Source organism: Capra hircus, chromosome 20 (genome assembly GCF_001704415.2).
Source record: "Capra hircus breed San Clemente chromosome 20, ASM170441v1, whole genome shotgun sequence".
Lineage (NCBI taxonomy): Eukaryota > Metazoa > Chordata > Mammalia > Artiodactyla > Bovidae > Capra > Capra hircus.
Window position 1 is genome coordinate 62,307,997 of NC_030827.1, and position 27,767 is coordinate 62,335,763.

At 45.9% G+C, this 27,767-nt stretch overlaps 1 protein-coding gene across 3 annotated transcripts in view; it reads left to right on the plus strand.

Moving 5' to 3' along the window:
• The window catches only part of CTNND2 (catenin delta 2), a 1,112,452-nt gene that overhangs the window by 1,078,772 nt on the left and 5,913 nt on the right, over positions 1–27,767 (plus strand). For all 3 annotated transcript variants that reach the window (XM_018065721.1, XM_018065722.1, XM_018065723.1), the window contains 3 exons: positions 15,167–15,293; positions 19,437–19,568; positions 25,871–25,944. In XM_018065721.1, coding sequence (XP_017921210.1) covers positions 15,167–15,293; positions 19,437–19,568; positions 25,871–25,944 — 333 coding nt within the window. The remainder of the gene's footprint in view (positions 1–15,166; positions 15,294–19,436; positions 19,569–25,870; positions 25,945–27,767) is intronic.

The window sequence follows — 27,767 nt, forward strand, 5'->3', positions numbered from 1 at the left end:
CTGAAGCCGTCTAGAGAATCCATTTCCTTGTCTTTTCCATCTGGTAGAGGCCGCCGCGCCCTTTGGCCTTTTGCCCCCTTCCTCCATCGTCTAAGCAGGCAGCATGGCTTCTCTGATTTTCTGTCTCTGCTTCCGTGGTCACACCACCTTCTCTGAATGTCTTGAAGACCCTTGTGGCTGCATTGGGCCCACTTGGATAATTCAGTGTAATCTCCCTTTTTCAAGAGCTTTAACTTCACCACACGTGCAGAGTCCCTTTGCTACATAATGTAGCCTGTCACAGGTTCTAGTTAAGTAGGATGTGGGTATCTTTGATGGAGGGAGCATACTATTTAGCCAATCACACCCTGTCACGTTAGAGTCTAACTGTCCGGATCTGGTATCACACCTCTCGGACCAAGGTTTTGGCTCCTTCAAACTCTGGGATCACCATCTCTGGAAGGTTGCCCTCACCTGCATTCTCCTCCTTGACCTCAACCTGTCCACATTCCAGTGGAAAAGGGTGGGGAAAGGCATCCTTTTTTTTTTTTTAAGTGGGGGTGGGGGATGCCTTTGTAAATACTGTCAGAGCTTAGTCACGTGGCCAAATCTCCCAGCAAGGGAGGCTGAGTCCAAGTGGAAAACAGTTTCTATTACAAAGTGGAAAAATGAGAGAAAAGTCTACCAAGATATTTATGCCCAAGAATGTTATACACGTGCTGATGGCAACAGTCCTCTTGATCGCTGTACCCAGTTCTTAATAAAAACCTCGTTTTTGAGAGATCCCACCATGCTTCTGTTTGGTACCAGTTAACTCCTGGTAGTTAACCACGACATACTTTCTTCAACCAAATTATATCGGTTTCTTTCTAGCTTGTCAAATCTTCTTAGTGATATCAGTTCTTTAGAATTAGTTCAATGGTGATAAATTGAATTCCTAAGATGGATTTACTCAATATTTGCTTTGAAAAGATGATGTGTGCGTGTAAAGTCACTTCATCATGTCTGATTCTTTGCAACCTTATGAACTGGAACCCAACAGGCTCTTCTGTCCATGGGATTCTCCAAGCAGGCATACTGGAGTGGGTTGCCATGCCACCAGGGGATGTCCAGGGGATCTTCCTGAACCAGGGATTAAACACAAGTCTCTTGTGTCTTCTGCATTGATAGGTGGGTTCTTTACCACTAGCGCCACCTGGGGAGCCCTTAAAAGATGGTGAAAGTGAAAGTGAAGTTGTTCAATAGTGTCCCACTCTTTGCGACCCCATGGACTGTAGCCTCCCAGGCTCCTCGGTGCATGGAATTTACCAGGCAAGAGTACCAGAGTGGGTTGCCATTTCCTTCTCCAGGGGATCTTCCCAACCCAGGGACTGAACCCAGGTCTCCCACATTGCAGGCAGACGCTTTTTTTTTTTTTTTTTTACTAAGCCACAAGACTCTTATCCTTTCATATACTGTATCTTTAAGTAGCCAAATCAATTTAATTAAATTTCATTAGAAGCGCCGGAGCTGAAACAAACTAATAAAAGTAACCGGTGTGTCAGGTGGTATTTATTTTTGCATTAAATTGCAAATACTCCCTTTTAGTCCTTGACGATTTAGTCTAAATATTTAATTCTAATAGCTTTTAGAATTGTTGATGGAATTAGTTTTAATGACTTTTTGAACAAACAGTTTACCTTAACAATAGATGGAAGCTTGTTTTATTATAGTGAAGAGGAACTGTGAGTTTATCCTCAGGGAAAATCTGGCTTGGTCTTCAGTTGCATAGACTCTGAATAGTCTGTTTCCATTTTTTTCTTTTTTTCTCTATAATACCTTTTATTGAAATAAGGAGAATGTTTGCATAGCTACCACTAATTTGGAATCTTTTCTCTCTCTGCTTCATGTGATTACATCAACAGGTTTATTCCATGTAAAAAAATGACTGGAAAACTGGCACAATCTTGAGCAATCAAATTTTTCTTAAGTGAGCAATGTCTCAGCTGGTTACCTTATTCAGTGCATGGCAACAATTCAAATTTTAACTTTCATTTGAAAAATAGGTTCCTGATGAAGTGATTGAAGTACAAGCTTTAAATGTCCTAGGCTGAATGAGTGGATGAACTTGGGTTGCTTAAAAGCTCCAAGGATTTACATCACCCTTTCTTTATATCTCAAGTCACTCATAGCAAATTAGAATTGACAAGTTTTATGCACCAAGAGCCTTCAAGGACAGCTAACACACACACAAAAAGCATGTATTTGTTACTTCAGAACTAAAGAGTCTCTCTATGCCTACTGAGAAATCCTTGTTTAGATTCCAACTAAATCTTACCAGATTAAAGAAGTTCCAAAATTGTTTTCAAAGAGAGGAAAAACATATACTGGCTGACAGTGTCCTCATATCTGTTTTGGGTGCCAGCGAACATCCTCAGTGGAAAGAACAACTATTCTCCATTTTCAAGGTTAATTATTTATCGAAGCTTTTGTCCAAGTCAGAGATGTCATTTATCACTAGAAAAGATTTGTTGCTTCTAAATTTTAAGTATAGAAGACAGAACTTCCATATCTCACTTTGAAAACAGAACTGCAAATGGGACACTTCCGATGTAACTCACCATCACAGCTGTAGATATTCACTAACTTTGTCACTTTTTGCCCCATCATTGTCTAATCCCTAAAGGGTGCCTCTTCCAGAGGTCAGGGATCACAGAAAAAGTAACGTGAAATCCCATGCCCTCTTTGTTTTCTATTTGGGGGATACTTGCTTTACAATGTTGTGTCCGTTTCTGCTGTACTACATTGTGAATCAGCTGTAAGTATACATATATATTACATATAGTAAGTATACATATACATGTATCCAGAATCACTGCAAATGGTGACTGCAGATGTGAAATTAAAAGACGCTTGCTCCTTGGAAGAAAAATTATGACCAACCTAGACAGCATATTAAAAAGCAGAGACATTACTTTGCCAACAAAGGTCCGTCTAGTCAAGGCTATGGTTTTTCCAGTGGTCATGTATGGATATGAGTGTTGGACTGTAAAGAAAGCTGAGCACCGAAGAATTGATACTTTTGAACTGTGGTGTTAGAGAAGACTCTTGAAAGTCCCTTGGACTGCAAGCAGATACAACCAGTCCATCCTAAAGGAAATCAGTCCTGGATATTCATTGGAAGTACTGATGTTGAAGCTGAAACTCCAATACTTTGGCCACCTGTTGCAAGGAACTGACTCGTTGGAAAAGACCCTGGTGCTGGGAAAGATTGAAGGTGGGAGAAGGGGATGACAGAGGATGGGATGGTTGGATGGCATCACCGACTCGATGGACATGAGTTTGAGCAAGCTCCGGGAGTTGATGATGGACAGGAAAGCCTGACGTGCTGCAGTCCGTGGGGTCACAAAGAGTTGCAAACGACTGAGCAACTGAACTGAGTGACTGATCCGTCTGTCCCCTCCCTCTTAAGCCCCCCTGCCACTCCTTCCCCCATGCCCTGGTCGCCATGGAGCGCGAGCTGAGCCCCCTGCGCGCTGCAGCAGCCCCCGCTGGCTCGTTACACTTGGTAGTGTACATGTCAGCGCTGCTCCCTCTGTTTGTCCGACCCTCTCCTTCCCACACGGGGTCCACGGGTCCGTTCTCTATATCTGCGTCTCTATTCCTTTCCTGCAAATAGGCTCCTCTGTACCATTTTTCTAGATTCCATATACATATGCTAATATACAATGTTGGTTTTCTCTCTTTCTGACTTAATTCACTCTGTATGACACAGTCTGTATTCACCCACATCACTACCTTCTGCTTAGTCACTCAGTCCTGTCCGACTCTTTGCAACCCATTGGACTTTAACCTGCCAGGCTCATCTCTGTCCATGGGGGTTCTCCAGGCCAGAATACTGGAGTAGGTTGCCATGCCCTCCTACAAGGGATCTACCAACCCAGGGTTCGAACTCAGGCCTCCTGCATTGCAGGAGGATTCATTAACCTCTGAGCCACCAGGAAGCCCTCTATGAAGGTCTAGGTTCACCTACATCCCTACAAATGACCCAATTCCCTTTCTTTTTATTGGCCTATAGTTGATTGAAAATGTTGTGTTAGTTTCTGCTGTACAGCAAAGTGAATCAGGTATACATATACGTATACCCCCTGCCCCCACCCATGCCCTGTTCATCTCACCTCCTGAAGCGTATTGATGAAGATTTGGTACTTAACCCCTTTTCTCTAGACTCTCTCATCACCAGATTCTCCAAACAATCCTTGAGATATTGCCCTTCCTCTCCATTTTTGCTATAAGCTCTTTGTTACACAGATTGAGCAAGTCCTCTCCCTAATCCCCTTTCCCTGCTGGTCCAGCTGGCACTGTGCTTCTCCAGCCCTTCTCTGTGCCAGCACTGGGGGCGGGGCTCACCACCCTGCTCAGCTGGCAGACATAGGATGCTGTCTAGCGATCTGGTCCAGGAAAGGAAGAAGTGTGGGAACACTCTTGCTTCACACATTTCATTCCATCACATCCACACACTCTGCACACCTCCTGTGGGCATGTGCAGTGCCCAGCTTCTCCAGAGCAGTGACTCTGGTCATCAGAGTTCCCTGCCCAGAAACATTTCTGCAAGTTGAGCCCTTCATTCCAGTGGGCACATGGCACACCTCGCAGCAGGCATGGGCTCCTGTGTCCAACGTAAAGGAAGTTGGAGTGTATCGAATGAGAAATGGGATGCTCTCTCCCTTCTCCTCCTTTTCCCCAGCTCTGCTCAGGTTTGTGTTTGGGGAAAACTGAGCATCTTTGCTGTGGACAGGAGCTCGTGGTTTCTGAGCTGCAGGATGCAATAAGCAGTGGAGATTGGGGGAGGGGCAGTGTGTGCAAAGAGGTATGTGCTCTGAGAGCTGTGCGTGGAATCAGCACCAATTCAGGGCCCAGGTGTGGCAGATATAATGATGCTCTAGAATTAGCTACACAATTGGTTAAAGAGGAGATGGTTTTATATCCTCACTTTGAAACATAGAAGACAGAGAGACATTAACATCAAAAGTGGAGTGGGCAAGCCATAGGCTACTTTTTTCTTTCGTTTTTTTTTCTCTTTTTTTCTAGGTACCATTTTACCTAAACTAGCACTGCCTTCAGCCCAGCAGTATGTCAGAAAGGACAGATATACCAATAGCAGCAGATGAGGTTGCTCTCCGCTAAAATATATTTTTAAAAACCCCATAAGGCTCTGATAACCTTCATTTGTTATAGAACTGTAAGAGTGTAAGAACTGTAGAGTTAGCAATAAAGACTATGACATCGATTATCATTGCATTTGTAATAACTAATGCGGTCATCTTAATTCATTGTCTTCAACTAGCAGAATCTATTAGGTACCTCTGTGTTGCAGGTACCATGCTAGAGACCAGGAAATAGCAAGGAAATAAACATGGCCCAGCCCTGCCTCACAGCTGGGCAGACGGACAGGCTTGCAGCAGACAGAAATGAGAGGTCATACCATTTTGTTCATAACAGGCAAGGGAAGGGCTTCCCTGGTGACTCGATGGTGAAGAATCCACCTGCCAATGCAGAAGACATGAGTTCGATCCCTGGGTGGGGAAGATCCCCTGGAGAAGGAAATGGCAACCCACTCCAGTATTCTTGTCTGGGAATATCTCATGGACAGAAGAGCCTGGCATGCTCTATAGTCCATGAGGTCACAAAGAGTAGGACACGACTGAGCAACTGACCAACATCAACAACAACAAGGCAAGTAAGAGCATACCAGCACTGCTAAAGTCGCCCCTGAGCCGCAGAGGCATAATTCATTTAGTAATCGTGATTTATGGAACGTGTATTGCCCCACCTCCTGTTTACCTGGCTCCAGACGGAGTGGGATGAGTAGGATCTGACAGGTAGAAAAAGAGCAGGTGTTGTGTGAGGTCTCAGAGCTGCCTGATCAAAGGTGTAGGCTGTGAAAATGAGTCACGGGGTGATTGTTGGGTAATCAGGTATGAGTAGGATGTCGGGAGGCAGGGGGGCACCTCTCTGGCCTGAGTTGGACTTATTTTTGTTCCTGTGGAAGTCAACCTTGGGAATGCCATGTCTGACACTGCCAAATGGAGTCAGAGCCCTAAGGGCCTCCTAGGATTTTGCCCTTTAAAATGTATTCTGTATCCCTATTAATCACTGCCAGGTATGCATACAAACTCCAAGCCAGTGGTTGCCAGCCACGCTATTCATTTTGAAAATACCAATGCCCAGAGCCTACTCAGAACAATTTAAACAGGATCTCAGAGGCTGAGGCCTAGGCAGAGCTATATTTAAAACTTAAATATTTAAATAAATAAAATATTTACATAAAAATAAATATATATATTTAAATATATTTTAAAAACTATATTTAAAACTTTATATATATTATATATATATATAAATATAGTTTAAACTATATTTAAAGCTGATTGACTCATTCTGCCCTTAATTTCTGGAAAAGAAACCAAGACAGAGCTGACCAGTCATCGTGAGCTCAGTGGATCCTGGGAGAGGTGGGCTGACTTGGACAGTTGTCTAATTATACCTCTATCAACAGAGAGACCCACAGTAAAAGCAGTTCTGAGCCTTGACAAACAGCTCCGTTCATTCTTTCCACACAAACCTAACATATGCGTGTGCTGATCTAAATTGAATACCCTGCACACTTTCCAGAAAAAAAGACTGCGGGATGAGTGTGTCTTGCACTAAGCTCGTGTAGACAGGTCTGAAAGTCACTTGGATCTTTCCTCCCAACTCTGATGGTGGAAGTTTCTCCAGTAGAACAGTCTTGGTGGAGATGCTTGTGGGATGGTAAAAGCATGTAAGATGGAGATGGTTATAAGTTCAGAGACCTCAAAGTACAGAAGGAGAAGATCAGTAGGAAATAATACAGTGACCACCATTTAGACAAACCATGAGGATCTAATGGTCGTGAGGCTGTGAAAAAAGTTCCCTTGATTCTCACACCTTCTGGACCATTGAAAGTAATGATGTGGATGAGAGTAGCTTTGGGGAATAAAACAAATTTCATAAAGAAACACACCAGGAACTTTCACACAGAAGCTGAAAGTGGTGGAGGACAGTGAAAGGGTAAGATATAGAAAATCAGATTATTTCTGGTGGCAATTTAAAGTTCAATGACTTTGAACCCATCTTCTCTTTTGGATTTCTATCTCTATATACTTGGAACAATTTAACAACCTCCAGTTTTAAGTTTAATGCGTTAAAAATAAAAACCAATTTGAGGTGCGGCTCTCATATCACATTTTTGACAGCTTGGCTGGGTCTTGAGCTGAAGGGCACGACTTGGCGGTCATCCTGCTGGAGGTGAAAGACAGACGTGAAAAGAGTTTGTTATCATCAATATTAAGGATTACCAGCCCAGCCCTAGTTACTACAGTGGTTCTTGGTTCTGTTTTCTTCCCTGAACTTTCTTATCTAAGCCAAAGGGATGGTATGAAGGGGAACTGTGGTGAAGTACCCAATAGAATTTGGGGCACAGCCTCTGGTCTACAGAGAGTTAAAACATTAAAAAGAAAACATAGTCATCAAAGAGGCAAATAATGATTCAAAACCTGTGTGCCCAAGTTGTATGTGTTTCTGTAAACCCCTTTCAAGTCTTTCTGAATGACAGTGGGATGTCAATGAATCATAAACTGATTGCAAGCTGGCTAAACAGCAAGGATGTCCAGGGCTAGTTGGATAAAAGAAAATATTAGCTCAGAATAACTTTCTCAAAGAAGATATGTCTTCATGTTCCTTATTCTTTAGAAAGAAAAAAAATATATATATATATATATATCTTTCGGTTGAATGACTAAAAATTTCATGCAGTAAAAGATGTGCAGGGCCATGAGATCTACCCTCTAGGAGATTATTCAGCATCACTAAGATGAGTGTTGATTCATCTGTGCCCTGGTCTCTAGCATCCGAGGTTACACTTATCCATGGTGTGTGGAAGGGTGTGCCTTCAGAATTAAAGCTGAGATCCCCTCTGCGCGTTGGTGACTGTAGCGATATTGAAGGTCTTTGTTTTTGTCATCACACGTTTCACTCTGCATCAATGGGTGAGGGGGAGTTGGAGATGGAGCGGTAACCAGGTCACCTTGCTAGCATCCCAGGGGCTCAGGACACTGCTATTACCCACAGCCTTCCCTGCGTTTCCACTTTGTATTGTTCCCCAAGTTCCCGCCTCCCACCTTCATTCAAAGATTCTGTGCTCAGATGTGCGCTGGCCTTACACAAAGGTGTCTGGCTGGTGGGGCGGGGGAGCATTCTAGGTGCCTCTAACACCCTCCCTATCGTCGCCAAGTGTCCACCAATGTCACTGCCCACAGACAAGTCACCTGCACGGCTCATCTCTGTCACGTGTCTACATTCTCAGAAGTGGGTCTCATGAAAGATTTGAAAGCTTTTTTTGGTGCTTTTTTACCCTTTCCTCCTTCATAAGCAGTTTTATTATTACAGCCCCTTTCCTGACACTTCCAGAGATTTAAATACTTAGCTGGTCTCAATGGAAGCTGTGCCATGCAAACTAAGTCACTTCCGTCATGTCCGACTCTCTGTGACCCATGGACTGCAGCCCACCAGGCTCCTCTGTCCGTGGGATTCTCCAGGCAAGAATACTGGAGTGGGTTGCCATGCCCTGCTCCAGAGGATCTTCCCAACCTAAGGATCGAACCCATGTCTGTTACACCTCCTACACTGGCAGGAAGGTTCTTTACCACTAGCGCCCCCTGGGAAGCATCGTCAATTCTGAACTGTTGCACAAAACATCTGTACTTACCTGTATAAGAGGGAGATGCCGAGTAATAGAGTGGTACTGCCTAAGTCAAACCAGGCTAGAATTGGGCCATGTTTATCCCTGATGTTTCCATAGGCCTTAGAGCAGATCAGATATTAGCCAGTATTCTTATTATGAAGTACTGTGCCCACCTTTCATGGTATATGGGGTATGATTAGTTACTCATGACTGAAGAAGCCAAGGTTTTGATTAAAGCAATTTCCTGAGCTGCTACCTAGAACACTCCGCACACACACACACACAGTACATCGTCTTTGAAATTGCAGGTGAGACAAATTTAAAATAATCTGCCTCTATTGGGACCTATTTAAGGACATTTGCTGTCAACAAAGCATTCCCTGCAAAAGAAAGGAATATCTTTTTAAAACAAATCTGTAAGTTTTTCCCGTATGTGAGCAATGGGTCCATTCCCTTCTGAAATACTTTACATGCTTCTGAAAGAGGCCCCTTCCCTTCCTCCCCACCCACTCCACCTCCTGAGAATTTAAGAGAAATGCCCCCAAATTCCTGCAGAGACAGCACATTTCTTCTCCTACCTGGACAGCTACCTCTTCCCACGGCTCCCACCCTCCCTGTGATGATTTTAGCTCTTTGCCCCTAGACCCTCCTTACCTTGGCCGCCACCAACTGCCCAAGACTGCTGGGTCAGCTGTCACTTCTGGACTCGTCTCACTCAGAGGCTCTAAACAGCCAGCCATCTGCCCTGGGATTCCCCCTTCCTCCTTCCCGCCTCCCGTCCTTTCGCCCTTGAACCCATGGTCTGCTGTCAGTCAGTTCAGTTCAGTTCAGTCACTCAGTCGTGTCTGACTCTTTGCGACCCCACGAATTGCAGCACGCCAGGCCTCCCTGTCCATCACCAACTCCCGGAGTTCACTCAGACTCATGTCCATCAAGTCAGTGATGCCATCCAGCCATCTCATCCTCTGTCGTCCCCTTCTCCTCCTGCCCCCAATCCCTCCCAGCATCAGAGTCTTTTCCAATGAATCAATTCTTCGCATGAGGTGGCCAAAGTACTGGAGTTTCAGCTTTAGCATCATTCCTTCCAAAGAAATCCCAGGGCTGATCTCCTTCAGAATGGACTGATTGGATCTCCTTGCAGTCCAAGGGACTCTCAAGAGTCTTCTCCAACACCACAGTTCAAAAGCATCAATTCTTTGGCACTCAGCCTTCTTCACAGTCCAACTCCCACATCCATACATGACCACAGGAAAAACCATAGCCTTGACTAGATGGACCTTAGTCGAAAAAGTAATGTCTCTGCTTTTGAATATGCTATCTAGGTTGGTCATAATTTTTCTTCCAAGGAGTAAACGTCTTTTAATTTCATGGCTGCAATCACCATCTGCAGTGATTCTGGAGCCCCAAAAGATAAAGTCTGACACTGTTTCCACTGTTTCCCCATCTATTTCCCATGAAGTGATGGGACCGGATGCCATGATCTTCATTTTCTGAATGTTGAGCTTTAAGGCAACTTTTTCACTCTCCTCTTTCACTTTCATCAAGAGGCTTTTTAGTTCCTCTTCACTTTCTGCCCTAATGGTGGTGTCATCGCCATATCTGAGGTTATTGAAATTTCTCCCAGCAATCTTGATTCCAGCTTGTATTTCTTCCAGTCCAGCGTTTCTCATGATGTACTCTGCATAGAAGTTAAATAAGCAGGGTGACAATATATAGCCTTGACGTACTCCTTTTCCTATTTGGAACCAGTCTGTTGTTCCATGTCCAGTTCTAACTGTTGCTTCCTGACCTGCATACAGATTTCTCAAGAGGCAGATCAGATGGTCTGGTATTCCCATCTCTTTCAGAATTTTCCACAGTTTATTGTGATCCGCATAGTCAAAGGCTTTGGCATAGTCAATAAAGCAGAAATAGATAAGAGAAACCCAAGTAAGAGGGCATCAGAGGGCAGACACACTGCTGTCGATAAGACCCCCTATATCCAATACCCATGCATACATGCACGCTAAGTCACTTCAGTTGTGTCTGACTCTTTGTGACCCTGTGGACTGTAGCCTGCCAGGCTCCTCTGTCCATGAGATTCTCCAGGCAAGAATGCTGGAGTGGGTTGCCATGCCCTCCACCAGGGGATCTTCTGAATCCAGGAATCAAACTCATGTTTCTTATGTCTCTTTATGGATTGCTCTTTCCAGAAAGTTCTCCTCTACCTTCCATCAAGGAAACCCCCAGCACCTGTGAAGTGCCCCGACCCTCTGCAGATCCTCACTCCTCTTATGTCTCTTTATGTGTCTTTACCACTAGCACTGTACCTGGGAAGCCCCCATCCAATACCCACCTCTTGTTTTTTCAGTCTTCTTGCTCTGAGATCCATTGCCCCCAAGGACACCCCCAGCCCCCTGCAGCCCTCTCACTTGGTGACCTTTCAGGTCCCAGCCCCTCTTCTTGGAGGTGGGCCAGGTATCTCCCTCTTGTTCATTGCTCTTTCCAGAAAGTTCTCCTCTGCCTTCCATCAAGGAAACCCGCAGCACTTGTGAAGTGCCCTGACCCTCTGCAGATCCTCACTCCACTGACTAGTGTGCATTCGCCATCTCCTTACCCAATCTCCACTTTCCACTCCACCCAGCTTAGATTCCAAGAGCTTCCATGACCTGCCCTTTGCATCTCTTTGTCCCTGTCTCCTTCCAGGTCAGTCTCCTGACCACCCCCATCCAATTCCATCTCCTTATACCTGCTCTGGGGCGGCCAAATGTGGCTGGAGAGAAAACACGCCACCCTGGGTGTCAGAGTCATCCCATACCCATGAATTCACTGCCACCAGCCTCAAGTTCCATCTCAGCTTCCGGCCACTGGACCACCTGGCGATGGTCAGCCTGCTCCCTGCTTACCTTGGGAACCATCTCGCATGTCTCTTCTTCCTCTCTTCCTTCCTGTTCCCTACCTTCCCGTCTCCTCTTCCATCCTCTAAACTCCAACTGTTCCTGACTCTCAGCAGAGGACCTTGCTTCTCATCCCCACCCGGCCCCTTCAGGAAATGTCAGAAAACAAGACACCTCCCCTTTTCTTAAGAACTGTTTCCCTTCCCTCCTGCATCCCAGGTTTTTACTCCTCTGTGTTGAGACATTCCCATCAGCACGTGAAACATAGCAGTCTCCTCCAGGGGGTATATCAAAGCATCTCTGAGCTGCTCTAGCTCTTCAAGCCCCATTTCTCTGCTCCCTGTAATAGTCAGCCTTTGCCAAAGGCTGTCTGTACCCACTATTTCTCTTTCATCAATTCTCACTATCTTTTGAGCCCGCCTGAGTTGAGATTTACCAGCTAGACCAAAGAAAGTTCTTTTGTTTCGGTCATGCTGACTTCCATCTTCCCAAGCGCAGTGGTCCGTTTTGATCCTCGTTTCCTGATCTTGCCTGACATCACAGCCTTCTAGTTCCGCTCCCAGCTCATCCTGGCCCTTCCCAGCGCCCTGTGAATTGTTTTCCGTGCTCTCTGTGCCAACTCAATATTGCAGCGTCCCAGCCCTGTGCCCTCTGTTTTGCTCTCTTTGCACTCACATGCAAGGCTTCCATCTTCTCTCTTAACTTTATATATCTATATAGAGAACTCCAAAATTTTGCCTCAGGTCTGACCTCACTCCTGGAATTCCAGTTTTCCACTCCTGCTTTCTTCTCTTTTCTGTCGTGTCCCGCAGGCATCTCGAACTCAGCACATCCCAGATGGCACTGTTGATCTCATCTCCTAAAGCCATTCCCTTTCCACTGGCCCCTGTCTCAGTGACTCACATCTCCAGCCCCCGTTGTTCACACCAGCAGCATCAAGATCAGGTTTATCTCTTCCACACCCACCTGCAATGCAGAAGACCCAGATTCGATCTCTGGGTTGGGAAGATCCCCTGGAGAAGAAAGTGGCAACCCACTCCAGTATTCTTGCCTGAAGAACCCCATGGTTAGAGAAGCCTGGTGGGCTACAGTCCATGGGTTTGCAAAGAGTCAGACACGACTGAGCGACTAACACACACATACACACACACACACACACACACACACACACACACACCCAGTAGCCCAGGCATCAGCAGATCCTCCCACCATTGATGCCAGACCAGCCCCTCGCTCGCCACTAGCCCCCAGTCAGGCCAGGTTCATCTCTCCTTGACTCTAGTGGAAAAGCTCCTTATCTTATCTCCCTGTTGCTGCTTGACTCTCCCCAGACTGCCCTGACACCCATAAGGCGTCCTATTTCCTGATTGCCTCCTGCTCACTCCCCTTCCCTCACAGAGACTTTCTCTTCCCCTCCCAGCAGCCCAGACCTTTCCCACCCCAGGACCTTCGTCTCTGCTCCTCTCTTGGCTTGGAAACCCCAGCCTGTGTCTTCAGTGTCTGGCTTCTCGCCGTCAGCCAGGTCCCTGCTGCCTTCTTGGCTTGGCCAACCACAAGTTTTCCTCTTTTTCAGATGAGTTTATTTGTATCAGTCTTTTAGTTTCCACACATAGGTGATACCGTGTGATACTGGTCTTTCTCTGTCTGACTTCACTTAATATGAGATTCTCTAGGTCCATCTAGGTTGCTGAAAAATCACATTACTTCATCCCTTTTTATGGCTGAGAAGCACTCCATTGCATCATTATGTATAATTACCACATTTTCTTTATCCATTCACCTGTCGTTGGACATTGAGATTGCTTCCATGTCTTGGCTTTGTAAACAGTGCTGCTGTGAACCCGAGGTGCAGGTAGCTTTTCAAATTAGAGGTTTTATGTTTTCAGTATGTCACAATGTAGTATTACCATGAGTTTCCACTTGTTTACTGTTTGACTTTGGGTGGCCCATTAACTCTCTAAAGCTCAGATTCTGCCTCTGTAAAATGGAGATAATAATAGTATCCAACCCATGAGACTGTTGAGAAAATCTTGTCCTAGAGTAAACAGCTTTTAAAATAGCATGCTTCTAACTTTGGCTCTATCCTACCAGTCAAATAGAGTAATAATGTGATTTACGTAAAGAAAGACACAAATATTGAAATGAGTATAAATTCTATTCTTGGTTAACTTTCATCTGACTATGTTTGCAATGATTCCTTATAGAGAATTGAGTCCCTGAGAAAAGTCAGGAAAAAAAATCCAAAAGAGTTGAAAATGGTTGTGTCTGTGAAGCAGGAGTTAAAAGTGGGGCAGGTATCTGTTTTTCCTCGTTAATGCCAGTACTGTTTAACATCTTGCTTTGATAAAACTGAACTTGAATTTAAAAGGATAAAAAATGAAAGAAAAAAGAAATACTGTAACATCTTAACAGGAGTTCTCAGGGGAAGAGGAGAGAGTGGAACTGTTGGTTATTTTTATTTTCTTCTTTGTGCTTTCTAAATACAAAATGATCCATGATGTACTTATTTAGTTTTCATAATGAAAAATGGTATATATGCTTTTCCTATAGTAACCAAATGTTTGAAGGTGAATGGAGAATTAATTAATAGGAGAAAGAAATGGCAACCCACTCGTTTTCTTGCCTGGAAAATTCTATGGACAGAGGAGCCTGGCAGTCCATGGGGTCGCAAAGAGTCAGAAACGACTGAGTGACTAAGCACATTTTTAATATGTTCTAATAATTCCTGGGGCAATTCAGAGAACACGGTGACCTAGGTGTGACTGCTGAGCCCCAGTCATGCTGAAGGCCTTGAGCTGCTGGGAATGTGGGCATTTGTGGCAGAAAAGAGGCTCAAAACACTGTAAGGGAGATAAACCAGAAGGGACAATGGTCCTTGGCAGTCTGGTTACTAACGGACTGGTCCCAAGAACAGAAAAGTAAAGACTTTGGAAAACTTTAAAGCTGAAAAGAGGGCCAGACAGAGCTGGAGCCAGGTAGGCAAAACATGGTTTCAGGGTCATTCTGAGCATCCCCTATAGGCATGCATGCTAAGTCGCTTCAGTTGTGTCCAACTCTTTGCAACCCTATGGACCGTAGCCCGCCAAGCTCCCCAGTCCATGGGGCTCTCCAGGCAAGAATGCTGGAGTGGGTTACCATGCCCTCCTCCAGGGGATCTTCCCAAATCAGGGATAAAACCCGTGTCTCTTATGTCTCCTGCATTGGCAGGTGGGTTCTTACCACTCATACCACCTGGGAAGCGCCTCTGAGCATCCTATTTTCATTTAAATACAATCTTCAGGCCAAAGAGAGTTGCAAAGGGATCACTTATTCCACACCTGGAAAGGAAAGCCAGGCACTCAGGGTTGGCCCTCCCAGCATCAGGCTGTCTGGAGGGAGCAGGAGGTGGGTCTCAGTGAACAGTCCTCTCTGTTAACCTGGGTGATGGAGAAGCAGAGATCTGAGATCCGCCCTGACAGACTGGAGAAATGTTTCGCAAATTCGAATGCTCTGAACGCCCGGTGTCAGGAGGTGAGGAATCGCCGTGCCTTCCCCACGTGATGGGCGCATGCTGTGTTGTCTGTTGCAGGACGGATGGTCACAGTATCACTTCGTAGCCTCATCTTCAACCATCGAGAGGGATCGGCAAAGACCCTACTCCTCGTCCCGCACGCCCTCCATCTCCCCCGTGCGCGTGTCCCCCAACAACCGCTCAGGTAAGAGGGTCCCAGGGCCAGCTATCTGCTTCCCTTGGATCCAAGCCCCTTAGCTGACCCCGCAGACCGGAGGGCCATCCCGACTGGGACGTTTGCTGGAAATGTCCAATGCACCTGTTCTCTTTCTATAGCAGGGGTGACACTGTGTTCTATATCCACAGACTCAGAACAGACATCTTTCTGATAGAGCTCGACAAATCTCTAAGAGGTGTCATAGGCATGAAATACACATCCTGGACCTGCATGCCAGAAATAAGAATAAATAGAACCACCAAGTGTTTGCAAGTCAGGCTTTTCCATAGACATTTTTCCAACTTCAGATAGTTTAATTTGCATTTTACTGATTGTAATTGGAATACAAAGTAGGAGAAAGAGGGTATGCTCTTTCCTCCTTGAGAATGACACGCATTGGAGAGCTATCGTTGCAGCTTTCATTACTGTTCTAGACCTGATTTGCTTTTTATTATTACCTGTAAACCAGAAGATAAGTTATTTGCATACTCACCTTATAACCAACTGTGACTTTTAAAACATTCAATTTAATATTTTCTAATTTTGTTTCATTCTTTTACAAAAATTTTTATTGAAATATAATTGGTATGTAACCCTATATAAGTTACAGGTGTATAATATAGTGATTCACAATTTTTAAACATTATGCCCCATTTATATTATTGTACAATATTAGCTATATTCCCTGCATTGACCAATATATCCTTCTAGCTCATTTTATACAAAATAATTTATACCTTCTAACCCCCTACTTCTATATTACCCCTGCCTTTGTCTCATTTTTATTGCTTAACTTGGGAACTAGCTTTTCTTGTCTACTTGTAAAGACACCTAATTTTTAAACCCCCTTTCAGTCACTTTATGTAATGCCAAAGATTAAAGAATTCATTGAAGGAAAAATACGAACATATTGCTTAGTATATAAGTGGCATAGATTTTATTGTTGGTTTACTCTAGCATGCAATGAATAATTGTACTCACACATGCAGGTATATAAGCCTTTATTTAACGAAAGTTTTTCCTTGCCCTTCACTGCCCTCCTCTTGCCAAAGAACTATATTTTCTGGAACCACATCTCAAAGGACACAGTACAGAGCGTCCTCAGCAGGGTGTCCCCTCTGCCCTTGAGCACAGTTATCATGAACTTTTACATCATGTTTTACTATCAGAGCAGTGGGGGAAATCAGAAACGAATGGGGACTATTTGATTGAAATAAATTACCTTCTCCCAGCCCCTTGAAAGCTTTTATTTTTAGTGCTGTGTTATTGCTTGTAACATTTAGCTTCACACTGAACAAGAATTAGAAAACCTCGTGTAATTCAAGAAAGTGCCACTTGCCTCAGAAGCATGGAGGTGGCCTGTTACACATCGTATTTTCATAATTCTTAAAAAGATAAGGAGATCAAACCAGTCAATCCTAATTCAGGAAATCAACCCTGAATATTCACTGGAAGGACTGATGCTGAAGCTGAAGCTCCAGTCCTTTGGCCACCCAATGCAAAAAGCTAACTCATCAGAAAAGACCCTGATGCTGGAAAGATTGAGGGCAGGAGGAGAAGGGGATGACATGATGAGATGGTGGGATGGCATCACTGACTCGATGGATATGAGTTTGAGCAAACTCAGGGAGATAGTGATGGACAGGGAGGCCTAGCATGCTGCAGTCCATGGGGTCACAAAGAGTCAGACGTGACTGAGCAACTGAACAACAAAAAAAAGATGAAGAGCAGTGAGTCTGGGAAGCTCAAGGATGGTGTCTTTCTAAGAGCTCTAATTATGAAGAACCAATCCATGTTAGGAAGATGGAATCATATAATAAACTGGAAGGTGCCCAGGAAGAAAAGCACTGCCTTTCAGGATGCCAGCATCCCAGAGATGTAGCTAGCGTCCCGCCTGGTAGTTCCCTGGCACAGCATATCGAAGGCACCCAATAAACACTCGTGGGCGTGATTTGATTTCTCCAGGAGCATCATCCTGGATTACCAGAGACTTGGACCACTGTGTGTGAGGTCTCAGGAGATAATTACACACTTGACATAGTTTCATAAAGCCCACCATCTGTGCAATATTAGATTCTCATTTTAAAGCTTTGTTCAAGAAGCTCCAAAATATTGTCCCTTCATGATTGTTGGCAGTGACTCATAAAAGGCCAATCTTTATGCAGTAGACCTGGGAACAGAGGAGCAAGGGCAGGAAGGGACTCTCCCAGGAGAGGAAGATGGAGAGAGAAGAGAGGAGAGAGGGCAGAGGTGGAAGGGGTGAGCAAGACACAGTAGCCTGGGTGCTGAGGATGTGCAGAAACTGGACCCAGAGTCCGGTTGAGATATGTGGAATAGTTGCAAGTTTCTTCCCTGGTTTCCCATTGGATTTACACCCAGAGATTCTGGTCCAACTCACTGGGGGAGAGGAGCCAGATGTAGCATCCATGTATTTTTGAGTATTTCAGGTAATTAATTCTGATGGGTAGCCAGGATTAGAAACCTCTAAGGGTTTCAAGAGCTGAGCAGTGAGCCTCAATTTTACTTGGCAGGTCTGAGAGGTGGGTAGGCCTTTCAGGAAAGGATGGGTAAAGGCCCCTTTTGTTAACTTCCCATTGCCGGGCTGAGACATCCACTGAGCCTCTCCCTCTTATTTATTCTGGCTTTATTTCCTGACCTGACGAAGAGCTCCTCAAGTTTAGAAAGTGGGCCATGACTCATGTTTCTGTCCCCGATGTCTGGCACGGGCCTTTGTCCACAGAAGATACTAAGTTCAATGAAAGCAATCAAGTGACTCAAGGAACAAGCAGGCCCAGTGGGCTGGCCCTGGGGGACCCTGCAAAGGATGTAGAACCAGGACAGGAGGCTAAACTGAGGCTTGACTGGGGAGGGTCTTACACCAATGAGAGAAAGAGAGATTTATCCTAAAAGTCAGAGCTCCCCAGAGATTCCCTAGCCTTAATAATCACCAAGTGTACTTACTAAATATGGATTCCTAGGCCCATATACTGAAAATTCAGATTCAAAATTTCAGGGATCTGGTTTTAGGGTCCCCTCAGGTGAGTCTCAAGGTTAAACAAGTTTATGAAGTGCTGCCCTCAGGCATGGAAGATGGGGCTGACTCCATGCCTGCACTTTAGTGAAATGCAATTGACTAAGCTTGGGATGTGAGTGGCCTCACTGAGGAGCATGGAGTCCAATCTGAGGTCAGCTTATAAGATGCGCACACAATGGCTGCCTTAGCACCGGCACACTCACTTAACCTCCACTTCTCCATATTGCTTAGTTGCTCCCACTCCATCTAGTCTTTTTAAAAAACAAAACTTCTTTTTGTTTGTTTCCTTTAGTCCAAGTAAATCTTTTCCTCTGTTCTGGGACCGGTTTGTTAAACCCAGGGAGGTCTAATTACAACCTATCATTTTAGAAATGAAGACCCAAAGGGTTGACAGGGCTCAGTTTCCAGGTCTGACAGGCAGATAATATCAAGGGTGCAAAGTGTGTGTGCAAGATTGTTGAGGGCATTTGAAATGGAGCAAGGACACTCATCAGAAGATAGGCGCCCTCCTCATACCGTGCCCCCAGCCACGGTTGATGGAGAGGATCTTGGAGGTGGGACTACACTGGCCCCACAAACAACCTCTGCCTTTCTTTACAGCCATTTCTGCATGACTCAGAATTTAAGCAAAACTCATCTGATTTAATCAGAGATTCTTCAATACCAGTCATTACTCTTCTGAAACACATCTAATTTTTTAAAAGGAAGGAAGAAGAAAGGAAAGGAGAGAAAGGGAAAGAAAAGAAAGAAAAAGAAATCAAGACGGATCTCATTCTTAAAACTGTCCCATACGCCTTGAGCAGGTCACAGCCCCACGAGGGTGTCTCTCTTGGGAAGATGCTCCCAGGATATAGTATTTAGTTCCCTGCCTCCAAGTCGCATGGCCCCTTAACTAGAAAGCACTGCGTGATATAGAATAAGGGGAGGGGGAAAGAGAAGAGTCAAAAGAACAAAAATAAAAATCAATTGACAGGTCCCTGTACACATACTGACCTGTGCTGAGCCTGGTGCCCTTATGACTTCACGTGTTTGTGTGAGAAGCCGTACGTGCTGTGGGATGACATGCAGAAAGTGACCCTTTCGATTTCTTTATGTAGCAAGTGCCCCAGCTTCACCTCGGGAAATGATCAGCCTCAAAGAAAGGAAAACAGACTATGAGTCCACCGGCAGCAACGCCACTTACCACGGAACTAAGGGAGAACACACTTCCAGGAAAGACACCATGACAGGTGAGCCCAACTGTGCGAGTTTGCTCCGAGGAGCTGGTGATGGGACTCGGGGCAGGGCAGAGGGTGGGGACATCAGACTTCAGCTCAGCAGCTCAGCAGGACGTGGGAGCTCGACAGCCAAGATTCCCAGGGACTGGCGGTGAGATGGACCTGGGGGTATAAACGCGGAGCATCTTGTTCCTGGAGGAGCTAGGAGAACGCTCGGTCGGTCTTTCCCTGTGCCTTTGCTTCTCACTCTCCCAAATCGCGCTGTTGCCTGTTGTCTAGTCACTAAGTCGTGTCTCTTTTGCGACCCCATGGTCTGTATAACCACCAGGCTCCTCTGTCCATGGGATTTCCCAGGCAGGAATACTGGAGGGGGTTGCCGTTTCCTTCTCCGTTGTCCAGCTCATGATATCCTCTCAAATTAGAGACGGAGGTCACCATAGAGCTCTTCCCATTTGGCATAACCCAAGATGGTGGTCAAGCTTTGCCCATTAGGAGTGGGGAAGAGAGGGGGGTGGGGCAAGGAGGGGCGGGGAGATGGGAGGGGAAGGGATGGGAGAGAAGCAACAGAAGAGGAACTCGGGGAAACCCCCAGAACTGCAGCCGAGACATTTTCCCCTCTTGACATGAAACCAACCTCTTAACATGGCGAACTCCCGAGAAGGCTCGTGAGATCCGCTGACCTGTTTCCCTTCTGATCTGTCATGCCCTTCATCCTTCACTCCCCCAGTCACACCCATTGGCTCATCAGCTGGGACTCTGCAGAGGCCACCCGGGCCAGCCTGTTTAGTGACCAGCCTTGACCTCAGCCCTCCTCCCTTCTGTACAGTTTCACTGGCTCAGGCTCCATGTCCACGTTCATTGCCTCCCCGCACACCTACCTCCCACCCTGGGTTTGCCCCTCCTCTGGGAGCAGGACTTGCCATATTGATGTGCGTGCATGTGTTGTGTGTGTGTGTGTGTGTGTGTGTGTGTGTGTGTGTGTGTGTGTGTGTGTGTGTGTGTGTGTGTGGCAGGGGTAGAGGGTGGGGATATGCCTTGAAAGCAGAGCTGCCAGAACCATCGGGATCTCTTCTAACCCAGGATCCCACACACTTTGCCAAGCGGATGTGGAGATGGGCCCCTCCTGAAAATAGACCATAAGGACTTCAACAGAACAGGCCAGATTAGGGCGTTCATAAAACTGGGGTACCAGGGTGCAGTCCTAAACAGGCAGTGAGCCCCTTTATCCGAAGACTCCTAAGAGTTTGAGCTGCGATTCCTTGATATTATTTAGGTGTAGAGCTGCAGGGAAGCAGAACAGACAAATTGGATGATTTATTAACTTGTCTTCTGGATCCAGGGCGTCTAAGATGAATTTTTCTAATGGGAACTGTATTTACCCCAGAGGCAGTGTTTTTCCATAGCAACTCTACCCGGCTGCCAAACTAAAAGCATCATAAACAGATGCTCGTGGTCCCCATCCTCAGCTCAGTGCCCTGCCTCCGTGTACACCACCAGGGAACACCTCACCCTCACTCCTGAAACATCTCCCGAACAGGGGAACTGAACGCACTGCAGACGACATATCTTTTTTTTGGCCATGGCATGTGAGGTCTTACCTTTCCCCCTAGAGATCGAACCTCTGCCCCTTGCAGTAGAAGGATGGAGTCTTACCCACTGGGCCACAAGGGAAGTCCAGTATAGGCCATACCTTTTGATTCTCATTCCCTGGTTCATTTATCCCCATAAGTGTTGCCCCCTGTGGTAGATGAGCATAAACAAAGGAGCTTATGAATCCGAATGCTGAGCAGCTGAGACTGTACTGATTACTCCAGAGCAGTGGAGTAAAATTCACCTGAGCCTTCTCTTTTGATTATTATTGCCCCAGGTAGCCACATCACCATCAGGCAGGGATGAAAAATTGAGACTATAATTATGAGAATAATTGTGAAATCAACTGCTTTGTTGTTATTTAAGTTGACCTTTTCTCTTTAACTCTCTCACCCAGTAGAATCCTTCAAAAGGTTTTTCAGTATGGGTGTGTTTTCGCTGAAATAGTTCCAGTGGTACATGATCATTTCCTGCAGACATCAGAGAATAAGAAATAAAATCTAACATATTTCTAGATGTTTAATTTTCCCAGAAAATGGAAGGAACCTTGAAAACTCCAGTGTTGAGATAGATGTCATTTTTCAAACTTATTTAGAGGCTTAAACACTTTTCTCTATACTTAAAAATGCAGTTCAACACTCTACTATTAGTCTTGCAGCAGGCCTAGAAGTACATGAGATCATCATTGAATAATATATTTATACAAGAAGGTTCCCTTTAAGCCAACAAGTCCTGCATAAAAGTTAGCTGTTATCACTGTGGCGTTGATGATAGATGGATGGGGCGTGGATGATGACGGGCGTGGTGCTGGTGATGGAGGAGGTGGGGGTATTGGGAGTAAGGGTATTGGCAATCATGGTAGTGGTGGTGAGATTGGAGGGTGTGTTTGCCCTCTTTTATGGGCTTCCCTGGCAGCTCAGCTGGTAAAGAATCCACTTCCAATGCAGGAGACCCCGGTTCAATTCCTGGGTTGGGAAAATCCCCTGGAGAAGGAATAGGCTACCCACTCCAGTATTCTTGGGCTTCCCTTGTGGCTCAGATGGTAAAGAATCCTTCTGCAATGTGGGAGGACCTGGGTTCGATCCCTGGGTTGGGAAGATCCCCTGGAGAAGGGAAAGGCTACCCACTCCAGTATCCTTTCCTGGAGAGTTCCGTAGAGAGAGGAGCCTGAGAGGCTACAGTCCCTGGTGTCAGCACAGCTGAGTGACTTTCACTTTCACATGTTGGTATGAACAAGTCCCCAGCCAAGCTGGGCAGGCATCAGCATTCCATGTAGGAAGGCAAATGATGAATTGCCAACCTCTGCTCAGCTTCCCTTTAGGAAATACCCATCATTTCAGTGTTTACTTGCAGATCAGGTTTCTTAGAACTTACATATCCAACACAGTACTTTTTCTTCTTCCCCAATAAATCTAGGGGGCATTCAAAGTTAAGTGCATTGAAAAAATATCTAAAAAGCTGCCATCCTCTTTATTTCTCAGGCATCAGAAAACATCTTAGACCATTCCTCCACTTGCTATGGGAAAACCATGGGAAGCTTCACCCTCAAAATGCAGCATGTAAAAGCTTTAAAGTGAAAAGCAGTTTCTTGCCTTATCATCCCCTCTCCTGAGCTCTCAGAAATGCAGATCCATCTGGGTTTTTATTCCAGGCTTCCCCGCCACAACCTCTGTATTCATTTTCTGGCTTAGGGGGCGTCTCATTTCTCTCCTGTTTATCTGCCACTGAAGGGCCCTTGGAAAGCCAGAGTCAGCTGTTCACTCAGGCATGCAGAACTGTTATAGCTATTTTTCATGTTCATGATTCCCTGGGAGCATCACATGTTCAAAAGCATGCATCCGAGGAGGGCTGTGTGATCCCAGCAGCTGCACAGCCTGACTTCAGAATTCACCTGCAGATTTTGCCCTCCCACCTGAGCTCCCCAAATACCTTAGCATCCAGTGGTCGATCCTGTTTTGTCAACGTCTCTGTCTCTGTCATGTCTTTAAAGCCATTCTAATCTTCAGTGTGTTGATTCAGTTGGAAGTTGGTGGTGGTGGTGGTTTAGTCGCTAAGTCACTCTTGTGACTTGATGGACTGTAGCCTGTCAGGCTCCTCTGTCCATGGGGATTCTCCTGGCAAGAATACTGGAGTGGGTTACCATTTCCTTCTCCAGGGGATCTTCCTGACCCAGGAATCGAACCCAGGTCTTCTGCATTGCAGGCAGCTTCTTTACCAACTGAGCAAAATTGGGGCCTCTACAAAAAAAGAAAGGCATTTTCCTACCAGTCTACTCTTTGCTCAGATGCATGAAGGGCAGAGCACCTGGGAGGGACATGTGCTTCACGTGTCCAGAGAGGCCACCAGTTCAATCTCAACTACACAGTCTCCTTTAAACAGGTGAAGTGGGCCAAAAAGCAGGAGAGAGGAACTTCCAGTAGAAACATCTTTAGCTCAGAAGCCATAACAGGGAGGGAGACCGAGGCTATAAAAATGCACATTCTGCCCCCCTCCCCCCCGCCAAAATGCATTTTATTCTGAGTAACAGGAAAAAAAATTTCACCTTGTCCTTGAAATGACATTTTCCATCAGCAGATGATAGCTCCAAAGGCAGATTTTTCTAAGGTTTACTCATTCATTCATTCACTCAGCAAATAAAGCATGCACTCTGTGAGCATGCCCTGAGCCCAGGCACTGTCCCAGAGGCTGGGGAAACCTACACAAGTGGCAGGACAGACAGAGCTCTGTCCTCAAGGAACTTCTTGTCTCCTAGGTAAAGGGAAGTAATATGCAAGGTAAACAGTGGGACAAGCTTGTTAACAAGGTGATAGCAAACAGCGTTGGGTGTAATGGAAAATAAATGGGGTCATAAGACAGCAGGTGTCAAGTGGGTGGGGTTCCTTTAACTAACAAGGTCAAGGAGGAGTCCTTTGGGCTGAAACCTGAATACCAATAAAGAGAGGCAGTCCAGAGACTGGGGAATGTGAGTTCCAGGAGAAGGCTCAAGAAGACTAACATCTCGGATGCAAAATAAACTTGGATGCTCAGGCCAGGAAGGAGGGCCAGGGTAGCCCCCTGAACCAGGGAAGAAGAATGGGAAATGCTACAGGAAGTCGGGTGGGGTCCAGATCACACAGAGCTTCAGAGACGGTAATGGGAGCTCAGCTTTTACCATAATCACAGAGAGCGGGGCATTGCAGTGACGTAGTCCAATCTGTCTAACAAGATGATGGCTTAGCTGCTGGGACCAGAGTGGATGGAGGAGCAGATTAGGCAGAGTGGAAGCTGGGCTGTTGAGGAGGATGCTGTAGCAGTGGTCCAGGCAAGGGGTGGTGGTTTCCATGGTAATGCAAAGACAGGAGTGATGGGCATTCAACCAGAGTTTCTCAGAGTGGTTTTAAAGTGGGAAATGGGCTGTCACCTCCCACATTCTAAGCAGAATTTCCCAAGAAGAATTTTATTGCACAGCTATTATGTGCTTTTAGTAATAATCATGGGCAGAGTGATAGAATATGCTGACTTAGTGTCTAGAGTGACTGGTGTCCATGAGAGAGGAGATGATGAGACATCCTATTTCATGATCCCATAGATACTAGAAGCAAAAGGTACATTTTTCTTGATATCTGAAATGTTTTATGGGCTTCTCTGGTGCTTCAGAGATAAAGAAGCCACCTGCCAATGCAGGAGAGGTGGGTTCCATGTCTGGGTCGAGAAGATTCCCTGGAGGAGGAAATGACAGGGTTCTCCCTGGAGGCGGAAATGTCCATGAAATTTTGTTCATGGACAGAAATACAGGTATTCAGGTTTCAGCTCAAAGGTCTCCTCCTTGACCCTGTGTCTAGTATTGCCTGGAAATTTACATGGACAGAGCAGCCTATAGAGGCCATGGGGTCACGAAATAATTGGGCACAACTTAGTGACAAAACATAACAAGAGTGTTTTATAGCCTGCTAATGCTTGACAGGCAATGTTTTCCAGAGCTTTCTTAAACTGGGACCTTTTAGCAGCTATAATAGGGCATCTTGCCCTGGGCCCTTCCTCAGGGCCTGTGGCAGGCGTCTCAAGGGCCCCAGGTGAGGAAGCAGCCAGGTCGGCATCTTGCCCGGGTCTTTGGAAGCTGCCGGCAGCTGGAGGAGATCTTTCCTGCCTTTTGTCTAGACCACAGGCTGGTCACAAGCCAGGATGCGGGGCTTCCGTCTCTGCGTGGAACAGGACTCCAGTGCCACAGATGTGCGGGGCCAAGGCGGGCGGGACTTCCTGCCTGTCCATCAGACCGCTGAGAAATGAACTGTCTCAGCAATGATCAGGCCCTTCTGTGAGCTCAAATTAGAAATTTCATTCTTGTCATTCTCCAGCTAAAAGCTAAGCGGCCGATCCAGATTCCTGCACGCTTCAGTGCAGGTGACAGGCTTTTATTATCTGCCGGTGTTCACCAGGAAAAAAAAAAAAAAAAAGACCACAGCACTGGCAAGATGACCATCTGTTTGCTGCACCTGCCCTGGCCCCATCTCCAAGCTGAATGTTGTTGCAAGAGGCTGACAGGCTGTGGGGATTTTATATTAGTGCATAACTCTTCTTTCTTAATATCGGTATGTAAAATGAGGTGTTCAGGGCGAAAGAACTTCTTCCATTTGGAATGGTCCATGTGACACCCAAGCGTGGTCAGGGCAAATCCTGGCCTCGATAACCATCATTCCTCCTTTGAAGTCTTGCACTCTTTGCTAATACTTTTGTTTCCCTTTCAGCTCAAACTACTGGAATTTCAACTTTGTATAGGAATTCATATGGTGCGCCCGCTGAAGACATCAAACATAACCAGGTAAAGGAGAGGCAGCACGCTGGCGTTCATTTCTCCCTTCGTCTCCCGTGAAATAGCTTGGAACTGTAAAAGAGAAGTTAGCTTCTATTTAACATGCATAAAAGGGCTTGCCAGGTGGCACAGTGGCAAAGAGTCTGCCTGCCAGTTCAGGAGATGCCAGAGACATGGGTTTGATCCCTGGGTCAGGAAGATCCCCTGGAGGAGGAAATCACAACCCACTGCAATATTCTTGCCTGGAAAATTCCATGGACAGAACAGCCTTGAAGGCTATAGTCCATGAGATCACAAAGAATCAGATATGACTGAAAAAAAAAAAAGAAAAGAACGTCCCCCACTGCTCTCCCCTCGTGTGTGACACCATACCCACATGGGTGGTGGCAGTCGACAGAACAGCCTCGAATTTAAAAGCAATCTTTATTTCACTACAACTCCATGCATTATCTGGTAGTAGAAAGCAGATTTTCCTACTGTGATGCAAAACCTGAAAGGCCAAAATGTAAAAGTGTAAGATGCTGGTTACTAGACAGATTGTCTAATTACTAGGCGTGGATTAAGGCACTCCTGTAACCCAGCCAGTTCTCATTCGGAAGAAAGCATTCCTTGTACATGACAGTTACCAGTGAAATAGACACGTCAAGTTGAATGTGAGCAACTGAATGAAAGGCGTTGTGTTGTGCCTCGCTGCTCAGGTGCGTGGGAGAACCAGCAGCATCAGTGTCACCTGGGAGCTTGTTGGGAACACAGAAGAGACACCTCTCCGGCCCCATAACCCTCACACATTCAGGGTCTTATGCATCAGAGTTGCATTTTAGCTAGGTATCTAGGTGTTTTGTGTGGATGTTCAAGTTTGAGGAGCCTTGGCTGGTAGACACTTAATCTATCTGTGTTTGTGTGTGTGTGTGTTTTATTCAGCAAATGTTCCTTGATGGCTCATTGTCTCTGTGGTTCTGTGGGAATTGTAAAAGCAGGAGGGCACCTCCTCTGCTCCTTTATTGAACGATAACTTCCCACTCGTCCTGCCCCGTGGTGGTCTTCACAGAAGGACTGACGGTCTTTATAGCTCTTGGCCACTAGCCATCATTGTCAGAGCTGGCTTCTTCTGGCTTCTGCAGCCACACTCTTGGTCTGTGTCAGGAAAGTTGTACCGGAAGGATACACCTGGAAGCTGCCTGCTTGATCACAGTAAGCAGATAAAAGGAGACACGGAAGGGAAATGTGCTGTTTTTGAACAGTTGGCACTACCCGAATGGTCAAATACAACCAACATACCTCCACAGTCGATGCATCTCATCAACGACGGCCGTACCACTGGGCCAGTGAGCAGATTTGATCCCTTCAGCCGCAGCTGCCATCAGCCATCCTAGGTGATTCGTTCACACAAGCTCTCAGAACGGCAGAACTCAACCTGAGAAGGGGTTGACATGGGCCGTTATGACCAATACAGATGAAATGAAGAAGGTAACTCCCCAAGATAAGAGGCTAAAGTGGGCTTCCGCTCCAGCCAGAAAGGTCCACCGTCCAGAAAGAACACAGCAACAAAAAGAAATCTGAAACATGTTGTGAAAAGGAAAAATGAAAGAAGCAGCCACAAGGAGAAGGGCTACAAGCCTCATACAGAGCTTTCCTAAAAGACCCCCCAAACATTGGCAGTGCCTCCCCAGCCACTAAGACCAGCACAGAAAAGTCAGATCGCTTCTTGGTCTCCTTTTTCTACCAGCCTTCCTTCTTATGACAGGGTCTGGAGTCAACTCAGTGAGGCTAGCACCCTGAGGGGGGCCCACCTCAGCTCAACCAAGACTGTACCCCTCTCTTGGAGAGGATGG